Source organism: Danaus plexippus, chromosome 15, assembly GCF_018135715.1.
Source record: "Danaus plexippus chromosome 15, MEX_DaPlex, whole genome shotgun sequence".
NCBI lineage: Eukaryota > Metazoa > Arthropoda > Insecta > Lepidoptera > Nymphalidae > Danaus > Danaus plexippus.
Window position 1 is genome coordinate 6,310,390 of NC_083547.1, and position 16,344 is coordinate 6,326,733.

The 16,344-nt window shown below is 30.9% G+C and overlaps 2 protein-coding genes across 7 annotated transcripts in view; both read left to right on the plus strand.

Annotated features, from left to right (window-relative positions):
- The window catches only part of LOC116766496 (muscle LIM protein 1), a 179,256-nt gene that overhangs the window by 131,377 nt on the left and 31,535 nt on the right, over nucleotides 1-16,344 (plus strand). The window lies entirely within an intron of this gene.
- On the plus strand, nucleotides 278-16,106 carry LOC116766208 (tyrosine-protein kinase Btk). Of its 6 annotated transcripts, XM_032655983.2 has the most exons (18): nucleotides 278-407; nucleotides 491-537; nucleotides 833-988; nucleotides 4,498-4,626; nucleotides 4,810-4,903; nucleotides 6,616-6,798; nucleotides 10,176-10,246; nucleotides 10,497-10,574; nucleotides 10,663-10,727; nucleotides 10,797-10,862; nucleotides 11,348-11,476; nucleotides 11,769-11,962; nucleotides 12,254-12,425; nucleotides 12,647-12,812; nucleotides 13,494-13,589; nucleotides 13,740-13,881; nucleotides 13,998-14,131; nucleotides 14,586-16,106. In XM_032655983.2, the coding sequence occupies exons 3-18, from the start codon at nucleotides 839-841 to the stop codon at nucleotides 14,685-14,687; spliced, it is 1,971 nt and encodes a 656-aa protein (XP_032511874.1). In that variant the 5' UTR covers nucleotides 278-407; nucleotides 491-537; nucleotides 833-838; the 3' UTR covers nucleotides 14,688-16,106. The 6 variants fall into 6 exon arrangements, with proteins under 6 accessions (XP_032511874.1, XP_032511873.1, XP_032511875.1 ...); XM_032655982.2 differs by having other exon boundaries at nucleotides 307-537; XM_032655984.2 differs by having other exon boundaries at nucleotides 314-537; nucleotides 4,501-4,626.

Consider the following 16,344-nt stretch of genomic DNA (forward strand, 5'->3'; position numbering starts at 1 on the left):
CATATTTTCTATTTTAATAAAAATATAGAAATAAATAATGTAAAAATTAGAAATAAGTTTATTCTAAGCAATAATACAAAATAATATTATATTATTTATGAGTAAATTTAAGAAATGTATGTGTAAAATATAGGGATACTAATATATAATAATTAGTGGTTTGTTGTTTACAAAAATATATATATATGTTAAGTGAGGATTAAATTCTTTTTATCTTATTATTATTAATGGTTGCTAGGTTTGAGTGGTGCCATATAAATTTCAATATTATGTAGATAGGCAGGTACTACACTATTGCCTAATGTCGATCTTGTTTGAGATATTGTGACGGCTAACAGTGACGGATAGTGAATAATTGTACTTCTTGAAGTTTTGAACTAGCCAAAAGTTTTTCTATATTAAAAAAGGTGTACATTAGAAAATTTCTCCAGTATTAAGACATTTTATAGTTTTTGTTATAGTTAACTTCAAGAACTTTATTTCATTTTAGCAAAGGAATGTGACGAATCTATTATGTTCCGCTCTTAATCAAAGCAGGTAATTTATTTAATTTTTAGGCTTATCTGTCATAACATTTTACATGTTTTTTTAGTTTGTTTCCAGCCGGTTTTATCTAAGTTATTTCATTGAGTATTAAACTTTACCTGAAAAATGTATATTTATTGATTCAGAGTGATTTTTTTATATTTTTTATTATTTAATATCTAAAACTTACTGTAATTAAAAATCTTACATACTGTTTTACATATGAAATTTACTGTAATTTTAAATTTTGTATTATATCCATTTTGTTAAATATAAATCCATATATCTATTTCTCATATACTTTAAGGGCACAATGGCTTCCCCGGAGGATGATGAAGTGATTCGTAAGGCTTTTATGGTTAAAAGATCACAAAATAAGAAAATATTCACCCCAGTTAATTACAAGGAAAGATGGTTTATACTGACTAGAAAATACCTCATATATTATGATTCCGATGGACAGGTAAGATTTGTGATGTTAAATAAATTATACATTTATCTACTTATTTAATAACATTACAGTGTATTTTATATGGTTATAAATCTTGATTGAAAATTATAATTTTATAACCATATAGTAATATATAATAAATTGAAAAATATAAAAAATTTTGGAGGTCACTAAAAGAGAACATAGGTAATATAAAGAAAAAATAATAATAATCCCAGCTAGAAGTTTATGAAGTCATGTTAAGGGCTTTATAAATAATAATTAAATTTAATGCAAAATATAAATATAGTTCTGTTGTTGTTATGAATAGCATTAATTTTATGAAATAATCTATTTTATTAGTAACATTTAATATAATTGTAAATTTATATTTTAAATTTTGTTTACATGTTGAAAATGTCTTTCGTTTATTTCTGACATTATATAAAATAGATTTTTTTCTTATGCATCTTAAGGATTAAGAGGACTATGATGTTGAGGTAAGCAGAGCATGGTTGGGTGAATTTTTTAATTTTATATCTAAGAAACTTTATATAGTGTTCACAAGACACCAAAAAATAATATGTCAATAAAATATTTTATATTGACATTTCTTGTTAATTTAGTAATCTGTATTATTCATAAGGTTCATATATATTTTTGTATGTAGACAGCTAGGGCTAACATTTAACATCCAAGCCAAAAATTATTATATTTTTTTTTTGCCTAAACTTGATATTATGTTCCACATGTTTAGAGAACAATACAGATTTTTTTTGAGTTTTAGCAACACTGATGCTATTTATCATAATGTTTGTTGGTATTACATATAAATATTTGTAACAAAAGTTTCTTTATGTTATGCTTATTAGCAATATGTTAACTTGAATGGGAAATATTATGCACAATAGAGTCCACAAGTATTTTCCTTATTTGTTTTTTAATATATCGAAATATAAAATTTTTTTTCGTATTAACCCTATCCAAAAGGAAACAATAAAGATTACCTTATCCAAAAGGAATTAATAAAATTTTCAAAAAAAATGTAACAATGAGAAAATTCAAGTAAAAAGTTTTGCACAAATTTTTCTGCCATATTGATAGTGAATTTTAGAAATATATATATTTTTTTTATAAAATTTTGATTCCAATGTAAAGGAAAACAGGCAATGTTTAATGATTTTGTTCTCGCAATTCGGCTCCGCGATGACGAATCAGTTAGTCATTCTGGAATGAATTAAATGTATGGGACTAAAAAAATTGTTTGTAGTTATGAAGATGAGCTGGTTGAGTAATTATATAAAAAAAAAACGAATCTACATTTTTGCGCGCCAAATGAGGTTAATTCGTAATGAAATAAATTCGCGACTTTCTTATTTTTTGTCAATTACCGAGACATTCATGTTGGAATACTCAATTTTGAAAAGTATGAATTGGAGCCGTAATTTCTATAGGGGGTTGATACGCGCATGCGCGATTTGGGCGTGTCTTTTATCCGGAGCCCCTGAGGGCACGCCGCACGGCACCCGGCAGTCTTATAACGAAACCTGACGTTCGACGTGGAACGATCGATCTATTCGGTAATATTTTTTTAATATAAAAAAATATATATTTTTAATTAAATAGTATAAAAAGTGCTATATATGTAAATCCCATCTTCTAATTGTTTGTCTCAACGTGAAACAAGTAAAGCGTGTATCAAACAACCTACGCAAATGTTTTTTAACGGACGTATTCCCAAAAATGGTCTCCGTTTTGCTAGTTTAATTGATTAGTTTGTTTATTAAACGTATTTTTATCTTTCGAACTTTTTCGGATGTTGGGTGCTATTTAGAAAAGTTAGTCGATTGATTAAGTTTTATTTAGACAAAATTTCACATATTATCATTTTCACGTAAAATATTGATTCTAATTTCAATCTACGTGTTTTTCAAGGTATGTTGAGGCGTGATTAAGGGCCATAGTCGTATCAAAGTTGTTCAAAGCCAGTGTACTTTGTAATCATATCTAGTGAAGGGTGCGAGGCCCTCCTCATAATGTATGTGTCGTCACGCTAGGGCCCCTATCCTAGTGAGCGGTTTCACGGAGAGCCCTTTATGACGCACTAATTGTTTGTAAAAGGCTCTCTCCATAACGACTATTCTTTTTTGCGGTTTTGTCTTTTGTGAAGGTGTCCTTTTTGTTAACTTTGTGTTTTCATCTCTTTGTAAGTTTTCGTGTTCTTTGAGCAAATAATAAGTAAAATATTGAATGACTGATCATTTCAATGATGAATTGAAGTTAAAAATGTAAATTTTATCTTTATTTATAATTACATAAATATAACAAGCCCGATAGCTTTATCGAGAACGAAACATTGGTGAAATTATCGGATTCCTGTTACTGACGCGATGCTCTTCCCATCAGGAAATCCTCTTAGTCTGACATCGGAAGTATCGCTGTTTTGCTCTAACTTATCGTTAGACAGGTTTAAATTTTAGAAAAAATCCAATACACGTGGTGATAGCAATCGAAAATGTAAAAAATAATAATAAATAAACAAACTAATAATGCGAAATATCATTAGCATTATGTACAATCTCTTGAAATATGGACTTGAATGATAATGAAATTCACTTGGGTGGCAAATGGCGTAAAATTAAATTAAGAAGAATTAGTTTGTTGCATACTGTTGTACATTGTTTTAAATTTGGAATGAATTCCTGTTTTGAATTTTTTTTTATTTAGTTTGCAAAAGTCGATGTTTATGCAGAATCTAATTGGCTATAAATCCCAATACCGTAAGGTCTTATACATGTCCGTTGGCTGGAATTCAGAAACTGGTTCCAGAGTCGTTGACTTATTATACAGTTGTTACCCCCTTAGATTTAGGTGTTATACATCCTATATATTTTTGAATAGATAATAGGCATACCCTAGTACACTATATATAAAATTCAAATTGTAAATGATGTTTGTCTAATTTATAAGTAATAAAAATATATATAAAAATATATGTAATGATATTGAACAATAGTTTAAAATATTTATCACTTTTTCTATCTATATATAAGTACTATCTATGTATTCAACTACGTATGTAAACTTAAATGTATGTTATATACATAATATTCACTAGACAACGTTTAAAACTCTGAAAATATTACATGGACAGTATTTTCGCATCCAATTTTCTTACTAACGAGATTCTTCAAAAGAACTGATGTGAGCGCTTTTTGTATCACTGGTTCATTTTCTGTAAATTGCTTTTCGACACTCTATTTTGTGTTAGTGAATATTTAAGATCAAATTTTAATTAACAGTTCATTCGAGATTAAATCTATTTTGATATTGGTTTTGTCGTATATATTTTATAGGTCAAAATAATGTTGATTATGGCTGAATACATATTAACTAAATGATATTGGCATAAAATTGTGAACCAATTACAATTAAACTTCTGATATTAAAAAAAAATGTTTCAAATTTTTAATACGACAATCTGAAGAACGTCCATATGGATGAATATATATCAGCAGCTTTAAAGCGCTTCATTGTTTTAGAAGCGTAAAGAACGAGGTCGTATACTAACAGAGGCTATTCACACTGTGGAACAGGCACAGCTTGGAGAGCTCAGCAAGCAAATACTGGACGGAGACAACGAGAAGAGCCCCTACAGGTACCCCTTTCAGGTAATTTACACGACGCAGCTCACTGATGCCGCTTTATGTTTTATACATGTACTCTGTGTGCGCTTTAATGATGAACTCTCCGCTTTCATTAGCTTGAAGACGAACATTTCATATTTATCATAGTAACACTTTCATATATTGCGCCGTATATTATGTACGTACATATTTAATATTGTTATGTAGGTCGGTTATTCGGAACAGAATTCGGATTATACTTTGTACCTCGCTGCCAAGGAGCACAGCGAGAGATTGGACTGGATACATGCTATAAGGACGGGTGAGATTTATATCATTTATGCATTATACACACATATATGTTATACATATATATTACATTTTGTTATTAAATGCCAATATTTTTTTTCCTCATATTACTTAAATATCATACCTAAATAAAAAACTATTTAAATCCAGTCGCTATGTTGTTTGATCGAGCAACAAACACACACGCAAGTACACACACACACACACACCGAAGTGCACGCACACGCATGCAATCACAGTTCGCACATACACACACAAACTTGCTAATAAACATTAAAAAAATCCATTAATAATAATTGGAATATAATGATTATTTTTTTTATTGAATACAATAATTATTTGTCGTCCCGCTATCATTAATAAAAAAAAATTATGTGTAAGAGTAAAAGTTGAAATTAAATTTAATATTGATATCTGATATCACACTCGGATATCGCATTCAGCGTCCTTAGTAGGGTTTTCTTTATTTACTTTCGTACCTATAGTTTTGACGTATTTATTACATTCACAAACATAAATATCCCGGCATCACTGACTATTTGTGAGTATGAAACATCAGAACTGTCGTGTTAAGTATACGCAGGCTAAGACTAAGGGTGAAATTAGGAAACTTTGCGGTTTAAGATTACTAGATACCAGTTATTGATACACAGACCTCCGTACGGACCGGTGAGTTAATAACTAAAGCATATATTATAAGCTATTTTTAGGCTAAAATTATTTTTATAATATTATACTTTAAAAAAAAATGAATAATAATTAAAAAAAAAAAATCGAATGCCTCTTAAATTATTCCTATCAATCCTGGTATATGTTTGAAAAAGTCATGACAAAATCGGTTATAAAGAGATCTTTTATACTAAAATAACTTTATATATAATGTAAAAAAAATATTATCGGTTGATATTTTATATGATAATAAAGATTTATTCTTTATCTACTTTGATCTTTTATATATATATATTTTATTATAATTCGTATTAATATCCGTCGTATAAAGTATCGTCTGATATATAAAAATGTAAAGGATAAAAAGGATGTATAGAAAGATCCTAATGATAAATAAATCTAGTAAAAAAAAAAAAAATATTTAGCAGAATAAAGTCTCCTTCGTACATTCCGGTAAATTAATTATTAATGAAGCCTGATTGATTATCGTTCCATATATTTTATTTAATAATGACGTTTCAATGCAACAGAAATATTAAAATGACAGATTATATATGTATTTTTTTTTTAATAAAAAATCTTGGTCACAATGGTGATTTAAAAATAAAAAAATGTGTATTGTCTATGGTAACTCCTATCGTGTTACAGCTTTTGGTCTTGGAATTAACAATTATAATGTTATTTAAATTAAATTAAATTCAACACCTAATGGACGTTCTAATTTTCGAAGATTTTAATGGGCCATAGAAGTCGATCTAAAGGTCAAGATTATATCCAGTTAGCATTCGTATGTTTTAATGTAAAGATGTCTCATACTATCTGTATATTGTGATTTTAAATTGTTGATAGTATAGCTAATATATTTATTATTTAATACGTTATAGGAAATAATTAGGTACGTACAGCTGGTTTTATGATTTTGCGTGTCATCCTTATTTTTTTATTAGAGATTAGCTGGTTTTATATCACAAGATTTATGTTATGTTAGAAATTATGTCATAAAAATTGTGATGGTTATATCATTAGTTATAATCTATCATATCATGGTGGTATCAGTGTGTGTATCCAACACTCGTCGTGCCCGCTACCACCCAGCGGTGTGGTCAGCTCGTCGCTGGTGGTGTTGTGACGCTGAACGTAAGACAGCCCCCGGGTGCTCCCTCGCCTCCCTCTGGCCGCTGCCGGAGCCCGACTTGGAACTTATACTCCAAGAGCATAACAATAAAGACAACGGATTAGGTAAGTTCTTGAATGAGCATTCATTATTTTTTCAGAAACGACAATGTAATTCATTGCCCGTGACTTGAACCGTGGTTGCTGTAAACTGTAAAGTAACCGAAACGTCGGAAGTGTGTTGTTAAAAATAATTATAAAGGCTTAGTGAATCCGAAAAATATTAGTTTTATTTCAATGAATACTCGTCAGTGTTAGATCTCATTATATTTATCGATTGAAAATAATATAGATAATACATTGACTCGTCAATTGTAAGGAAATATATTTTGTTAAGTATTTATTATATATTTTTCTGTGTAATAGTTTACCGATGCGTTTTTTTTTTTTATAATTATCTAAAGATCGATCAATGAAAGAATTTCAATAAAAAAAAAAAACAACGAAAGAGTTCTGTCGTCGTATATCCAAAAAAAAAACGGTTTTTCGTTCATAAATATTAGCATATTTATTATATATAATAAAGTATATATATAGTATAGTATTAATGTATAATATTTATTATAGTGTTAATGTATGTTATTACATGGAAGCGAGAATTGCCATTTAATATCTAAAGCCAAATCTAGTAAGCAAAAAAAAGAAGTGGATTTTTTGATTTTGTTGTAGTTAATATCTTCATTTAATATATTATCGTAATGTTCTAATTCATTGATTCAGTGATACGATCACTTCGCATTGAGAAGCTTCTTATGTGACCGATCACGTAAATGGATGGAATTCTTAGAAATTATTCCAATACAAACAGAACATTATCGATATGTGAAAAATATATCTTGTGTAAGATCTCAAATGAATTTAAATATGCTCAATATTACATTTATTTATTTATTATATTTAAATGAAACTTTTGAATGAATGTTGGAAGTCTCGATTGGGCCAATTAACATGTTACCAACTTGTATTCGCGTGGCTTAATAGCCGCACTGCAGGAAGTGCATACTTGATGCAGTAGCCTTATTACGTGTGATTAACGTTCAACTGGGCACATACAGTTTCACGTTACATCATAAATCTCGCATGTTGTCAATGAAAAACTAGTGATTGTCTGTTTTTAGTATGACTATGCGCACACGTAGTCAGATATTTTTTTAATAGGTTTTATACTTATATATCTTCAATATGGTTAAATGGATATTTAGTTTGACATATTGGAAGCTTAAACAAGTTTTTGTGTCACCATATTAAGGAAATTATTTACTTATGAATATTTAAAGAATATGACTGTGACATATATAACATCGCCTATATAATAGTATGTTGAAAATTAAAGATCGCATATGTCCTGTTTAAAACTTATAACTCTGTTGGTTTTCTATTACAAAAAATAAATTCTAGTATAATTTATAGATGAGATTTATTACGTTGATTAGCAAGAAATATTAGTCACGTTTGTCGAAAACAAACACAAAAATTCGAACATCGTCCCGGTTTTTTTTTTTTTATATTTTTGTTCCATATTCACCTCCGAGAAGCGCAATGATTAATGCGTAATGAGTAATGTTAAACCTGATTGACACGTTCTCATTTTTTTTTGTCTCTTCCATTTCACTCTCACATTTGAAAGTGAAGTGAGTGAGTGTATATATATGTTTGTTATTTATAATCTAGTGCCGGCTTAATGGAATTAGTTTTGTTTTATATCGAAAAAACGCTCTTGAGATTTGGTTTCACGTCATTACGTATAGAATTTTATTGTTATTGTAAAAAATAGATTCCATTGTTATGTAAACTTAAAATATACGGTCAGATGAATATTTATGGCTGTTATTATTAAAATACATCTACAATAAATTATGTGCATAAGAAGCTCTTGTAATTATTGTACCTCGTTTCTTGGTACTTGTACATATGGTGTTGTTAAAAATAGAGTCTTATTTTGAAGGTGATAGGATCTAGAACGGCTTGTTGCGTTACATCCGCCGCTGTCGTCATTGAGGTTTCACGCCGTCTCTATCGTTTGTATGTCAGTTTGTTTTCATGTGAACGGGACAGGACGTCATGCGCCTGCGCCTCCGTATAGTGAATGTAGGCCGAGAACGACCATCTTTTCTGCTCTCACTCCCGTGTCTTGATCGCGATAAAACCACGTCCATCATGACATAATACAAGACAAACATACATATATTAAAAAAAATATACTTATATTATGCTATATTAAAAATTTATTTTTAAAATATACTTTGAGATTTCACACTAAGTTAAAAATACATATAGCTTTTCCAATTTTTTTTTTTTTGTTTAAAAAACTGGAATCATCAAATAACTGTCGATACAAAATGATATTCCGTAGTAATTAGTTAATTTGAGTTATAATAGTCAACAATACACGTAAGGTAAGCGCCGTCCGCACTCGGCCTTAGTTGGTCCGCGGTACATTGACACGGCTCAGTCTGTGCCTGGTGTCGCGCGCGTACAGCCGCCCTTACAGATGTTGGCTAATGAAAATGAAGAAATGGTCACCAAGAAAAAGTCAAAGATACCATGCCTCTCGCTGTCAGCCTTCCTACCAGCCCTCGAGGGTATAAAATGTATAATATTTATATATATATAATAAATATATGTGTATATAAATTGGCTATGTAAAAATCGTGTTATTCGGGTCTTGTGTTACAGTGGGGCATGAATTAAGAATACGCAATCACTGCAACAGAATTTGCAATAATGCTATTAATTAATTAAAAAGTAATTACTAATACTAATTGATGTTATTTAATAACGCTCATTGAGTTAAAAATAATAATTTTGGAAGTGTTTCTGTGTTACATTGAAATGAAAGTTGTCGGTTAATAAGCTAATGCAATAATTGTGCCCACGCAAGGTAAAAGTTTATACTTAAATATATATACTTTCACTCTTAAGTTTATTTCGTATTGCCATATTAAGTAATATTTTGTAATTATTACTTAAAATAGTATGGGAATGTCGATGTTATTAAATTTTTTATTAATTATATTACATATCGTGTTGTTATATGTCTTTTAAAACTTTTCCACTACCCCGTCATGAACGTCGGTTAATTCTACAATAAAATTGCCTTTATTATGGAAATCGTCACGCAAAAGTAATTACCACGCTCCATGTTAGTAATGTCAAATTCTGAAGCATCCTTTTGATAATCGTTCCACTGATTTAAGTAGAGTCGACTCTGTTGTTATATATTGTTCAACTATCTTCACGATGATGGATAGAGTCGACTCTACATAGAGTTATTGATGAAGCAATTAGGATACACAGTTTATATGTATTTACGTACATACTTTTCAGAAAGTATTTCTAGGTTTTAAGTAATTACAAAAGAATTCAATATTACAATGGCAGAATATAATATGTGTATTAATGATTTATTTATTTTTTGTTTATATTTTATATCTTTTTTTAAGCTGTGACAGCGGCTGTCACGATGCCAGGGGGTGGAGGGCCGCCTCCGGGTACACCATCAGCGAAACCAAAGGTACTCATTAATATATTAAGGCTTTATTTAAGTCAATAAATTCACGCTTAAAATTCGGATGTCTTCATGGACAGAGTGAATAGTATTTTACTGAGGTACTATGCAATGATATATCCCACTCAGCATCAGGTAGGATAATGGCCAGGCGAGCCAACTACCATTCATAACCCATGTCTAAGAAGGATTGACCCTAAACCCGAACAATTCTTATTAAAGGTTTCCAAATTTAAAATTGTTTTTTTTTTTTTAGGATAAGCAAAGGACGAAAGTCGTGGTAGCATTGTACCCTTTTAAAGCGATCGAAAGCGGCGACCTCTCCTTGGAAAAGGTATTCATTTAAGTAAATGTAATTCGATATTGAGACATTCTCAATCGTGTCAAAGAATAAAAGACAATAAATATATTATATTATGCAGGGCGCGGAATACGAAGTTATAGATGACTCTCAGGAACACTGGTGGAAGGTGAAAGATGAGCACGGGTAAGAAAAATTTGCTAAATCTCATACATATATATATATATATATATTATTATTTTAATCTTATTCCAGCTGTGTGGGATACATTCCGAGCAACTACGTCAAGGAAAAGGAAACTATAGGATTACAAAAATACGAGTGAGTTTTCATTGAACATTCTAGAAATGACATAAATTTTTATCAAACGCAAGCAACAGATTGTATTTGTATACAGAAAAAAAACGGTTTTGTGGTTCTTGAAGGTCACCGTTCAATTGAATTAAGGGACCTTGGACTATTGTTATATTTAAAACAAAATACACGTTAAAGTATTTATATCTACATATTACAGTTTTGACATTAATTTCAACCAAAAAGATATAATGTCGCTTACTGACTTTGTTTATTTTTATTAATTTATTTTTATATTATTAACTGTGTTAAATGTGGAAACATGTTATTTATGAGAATAAGTATTGAGACTTTTCACATATATTCATGAATGAGTATTCGATAACGTGCGAACTGACAGTTTATGTGTTTGTGAGGTGCGCGTGCGCATTTGTTTGTGAGCGATTGAATAGTTACAGTTAAATTTGCGATTATAAATTATAATAATACTGATTTTACATTTACCAATTTAGATGGTATGTGGGCGAGATGTCCCGCCAGAGGGCAGAGTCGCTGCTCAAACAAGAGGACAAGGAAGGCTGCTTTGTTGTACGGAACTCGTCAACTAAGGGCATGTACACACTGTCGCTGTATACTAAAGTGTAAGTGTTTCATCGATTTAAATATATTTGTAAGTAATTTGGAGTTTTTATATATTCCGATTTCAGTGTACATAGTCACAAAAGTTTTAAACTCTTGTAGTTATAACGGTCTAAAGTTTTTAAGTGGAAGTGTCAATCAATTTGCCCGTATTCGCTGCATAATAAAATATGCCTTTCATAGACCATACATTACGGACTGGTTCATTACTATGCAAAAGTATCTCAAGAATATCTTACTTGTGAATTTATTTTCACTCGAAGTCTTTTAAAACTAGCTACGTGTTAATTTCAGAAATCACCCTCAAACCAAGCACTACCACATCAAACAGAATGCTCGCGGTGAATTCTATCTGTCAGACAAGCACTGTTGTTCAAGCATTCCGGAGCTCATTAACTACCACAAACACAACAGTGGGGGGCTCTGCTCAAGACTCAAGGCCACACCCTGCGATCGACCAGCACCACCCACTGCTGGACTGTCGCACGGTAAGTTTTGTATTCATTTAAAGCTCTTGGTAGTTGGTCATCGTTTTGTATGATCAGTGCCTTATATTTTTTTCGCTTTACTATTGTTATGGCTGTATTATTGTGGCTTATGATAAGTTACTCGTCAGAACGCCTGAATCGTACCTGGTGTATGTCTTTTGTATCGCGACTGATATGGCTACTTACCGTTGAGCTATCTCATTAAATATTTTGTTTGTCTTGGAAGGCCTCCTAAGATTGGGTGCCAAAAAAAATTAATTCCAAATACCGTTATTGTATTATTACTTATAGATAAATGGGAGATAGATCCTGTAGAGCTGGTTCTGCTCGAGGAGTTGGGTGCTGGCCAGTTCGGTGTGGTCCGTCGTGGCAGGTGGCGCGGTACCAAAGACACCGCCGTCAAAATGATGAAGGAGGGCACTATGTCGGAGGACGACTTCATTGACGAAGCAAAGGTTATGACGTAAGTTCACAAAAAATACTACTTAAAAAAAATCCCAACTCTTGAATATGTAAGCCAACTGACATGGCAACTATAAAAAGATGGCTACAATTAACTTTCTATTAAGAAAATTCTCTTGCTAGCTGTATTATGAAATCTGAACAGAACTGTTCACAATATATTTCATCCGCTTTAGGTGTGATGATTGCAAGATAATTGAGTTTTTGAACGTCATTTTCCAGTAAGCTGCAACATCAGAACCTCGTTCAGTTGTACGGGGTGTGTTCCAAACATCGTCCTATATATATTGTGACGGAGTACATGAAGCACGGCTCGCTGTTCAATTACCTCCGTCGAACATCCGCAGACCAGCTCGGACCGGCGGTGCTCTTGGACATGTGTATACAGGTCCTTATTTTACTCCTTATATCAATAATGACTTGAAGATGTATCCAGGTCCTTATAAGTTTAAACATTTTTTCATAATGAGTGAGTCGAAGGTGTATTTATGTCCTTATAATTCGACAAATAACTACACCAATTAGACCTTTATTTGTCTGTCTGTTCCTTCTTATAATATAAACATATAAATTATTATTGTAATATTTTTTTGTAAGTTTTGTCAATAATGCAAAATGTTGATGTTTACCTATAAAATATATTCACTAAATTATTTTTTACAAGCAGATAGATATTTGTGAGGGAAAAATTAGGACTATATTTACTATCCAAGATTTGTTTTCCTGTATTCATCACAATGTAAATTAAATGCTTCTTTGTAAACAACTTGTTGAACACTAAATGTGGATCTGAATTCAATGGTGCGTTTAAAATTTCATACATGACTGTCAACAAGCCCGAAGCCTATTATTTATACACAACCAGTTACTGTGTGAAACTAGTGACTACTAATGTATTTGTTTTGTACCACGGACATAAATTATCAGCTCTAGTAATAACATGAAATTAAAAAAAGATCAAGACATAATAACTTATAATAAGATTTTTTCTGACAATATGGTGAGCGGTGACAATATATTCATTTTTTAAAATTTAATAAATTATCTGTTATTTTCTTTATTATTTAAGGTTTCCAAAGGAATGGCTTATCTGGAGAGACAGAACTACATTCACAGAGATCTGGCTGCTAGAAATTGTTTGGTTGGAGATGAAAATGTCGTGAAGGTATTGACAATGAAGTATTTTATTAGTAACCAAATCACATATATTGATTGGACATTTTATTATTTTGATTTAAAACAGCAAAAGCACAAAACATACAGCCAATTTATTTATTAATATATTTTTATATTAATAATTTTTTTTTCATTCCAGGTCGCTGATTTTGGTCTCGCTCGATACGTGCTAGACGATCAATATACTAGTTCTGGTGGTACCAAATTTCCAATAAAATGGGCTCCACCTGAAGTACTCAACTACACGAGATTTTCATCCAAATCTGATGTATGGGCCTTCGGTAAGTTATAAAGGAAATACACTTGATAATTTCTTATTATGCTACAAAAACTAAGAGCAAAATATTTAATTAAATTACGTTATTTAAAATAATAATTAAATTAAAAATATTCGCAGGTGTCTTGATGTGGGAGGTATTCACGTGTGGTAAGGTTCCGTACGGCAGAATGAAGAATAGCGAAGTTGTAGAAATGGTTCAAAGGGGCCAGGTGTTGGAGAAACCAAAGGGATGCCTCAACGAGATATACAATGTAAGAGAATCAATATTGTCTTTTATACACTGCATGGCTACCATTGCATCTGATGGTAGGTGTAAGAGGCTGTGGGCGGTATATAATAAATCGAGAATAATAGCGTAATATTTTATATATATTAATTAAAATACAAGTTTTATTTGCCAGTAGTTAATTCAAACAGACAATAATATAATAAAACTATTTTCCATTTTCAAATAATAACACCAAAGGATTTTAATTGTTGTAAAGGTAACGAAAAAACGCGTATTTTTAATATTTTTAAAAACGACATACTCTCGACGATTAAGTGACCTTGCAGCAACTTGGCAAAAATAATGAAATACGCGTAGTAATCCGAAAATATTAGTTTCATTTAAATGAGTACTCACGAAAGTCTTAGATCTCATTATATTTTAGTTGTTGTTAAAAAAATGGATAACTATAATAAAAATAAAATTTCTTCTTTCAGGTAATGAAAGCTTGCTGGCGTCATGCGCCAGAAGATCGGCCATCTTTCCGGATATTAAAAGAGGAGCTGGCGGTGGTAGCGCAGAAGGTGGTAGCTGATTGACTGCGCCTGCTGCTGCTGTTGCTGCGGTCACCTGCACCCACGCCCGCCCACTCCCCCTACCAACCTAATACAACCACCACCACCATCCCTACCACTCCTACCACCCTACCGCGCTCTAGACGCGACACCTCACCTGTCTGACTGCTCCAGCGCAGCTAAGTGCCCGAGAGATATCTCATAATATATTCATAGATGTACAGTGTAGTAGAAATGTACAGTGGCGACGCAGATTAAAAGATATGTGGAAGCTCAATGCAAAGAAGTCTGTGATAAAAATCGATACAATCGTTGCGGTACATATTTAAGTACATAAAAATTTGTTGGCACACGCCGCGTAGTACTATTTTATTATCATTTCGTAGGTCGGAGAACGTAGCTAGGTAGATATATGTCAAACGGTGAAGTCTGCGTCGCGTTAGAACAGTCGCTCTACCACAAGATTGCAGCGACTAACTAATTATGTAGCGTTTTCAGATTTTTCGTTCATTATGTAAAATCATTGCTATTAACATGTGCCGAGTGTTCTGAATGAAAAAATTGGAAATATTACGTAATTAGTTTCCTGAATCAACTTGTTGTAGGGTACTCGTATATGATATTAATCGGTATTACATGTCATAGACAAAGCAGTAGTGATTGATATGAAATCTCACAATTAAAGTAGGATGATTCAATTCATTGTAGTGATTAACCATCAAGTATCATAATGAAAATGATTACCAAATCTCGATTATTTAGCTTGTAAATATGAAATCTAGTATTTTTGCTTAATAGGAAGTTTGATATATATAAAACTATGATAAATTTCTTAATACCTGACATTGTACATGTAAGGACAAGAGTTATAGGAAAAGGTGAAGAATTTAACAATAAAAGCAATGATATTCCTGATAATATTCATCATATATTATTAATATCATCAAACATTTGACAGATTTCATTTAAAATCAAGTATTATTAATATTAGTCAATTTATTCTAATATTAAAATTAAATTATCTATAAATTCATCCCAACATCGAGTTAAGGCCAAACTGATTATTTTAAAAAATAAGTTAAGAATAAAATAAATATCTGACATTCCATAAAAACAATTCACAAAAGTTATTACAATTATATTAATAAATTTGATCACTGCATTCTCACATAAAATAATCATAGGAGCAAATATTTGATATGACCATTATCAGCATTTCAAGTTATTAATATTTAATTATTATACGAAATATAAAATTAAATTCTGAACTAAACTTTAATCTCCATGTTTAACTTACCAAGGAGTTAGTTATGCATGCAGAAAATAAATTAAATGATATTATGTATAAAATATTTTATTTTGTATAATAGTATAATTTAAAAAAGTACTGTCCACTGAAAGAAAGCAACTGCAATTTTTTTTTTTATAGAATTGCTTTAACAATAATATAAAATAAAACAGAAATCATTTGGACAACCAGTTAAGCCGTCCACTGCCATTGCCAACCTTGTAAACAAAATATCAGTTTATATAAAAAGTTTTAATTAAATGTAGAAATATACATAACACGGTTAATTTGTGATTTTATGGCATTGTTGCATCTGCATCCAACAATATATAGAGTCTAATAGGCTAGTAGCGTTGATAATTTGTGCGCACATTCAAATTGAATTCTATAAGT

Coding starts and splice junctions, on each gene's coding strand:
- LOC116766208 (XM_032655983.2), top strand. CDS start 839: ATGGCTTCCCCGGAGGATGATGAAGTGATTCGTAAGGCTTTTATGGTT. Junction 10,575..10,662: donor GCGACCTCTCCTTGGAAAAG/GTATTCATTTAA, acceptor TATATTATGCAG/GGCGCGGAATACGAAGTTAT. Junction 13,882..13,997: donor ATCTGATGTATGGGCCTTCG/GTAAGTTATAAA, acceptor AAATATTCGCAG/GTGTCTTGATGTGGGAGGTA.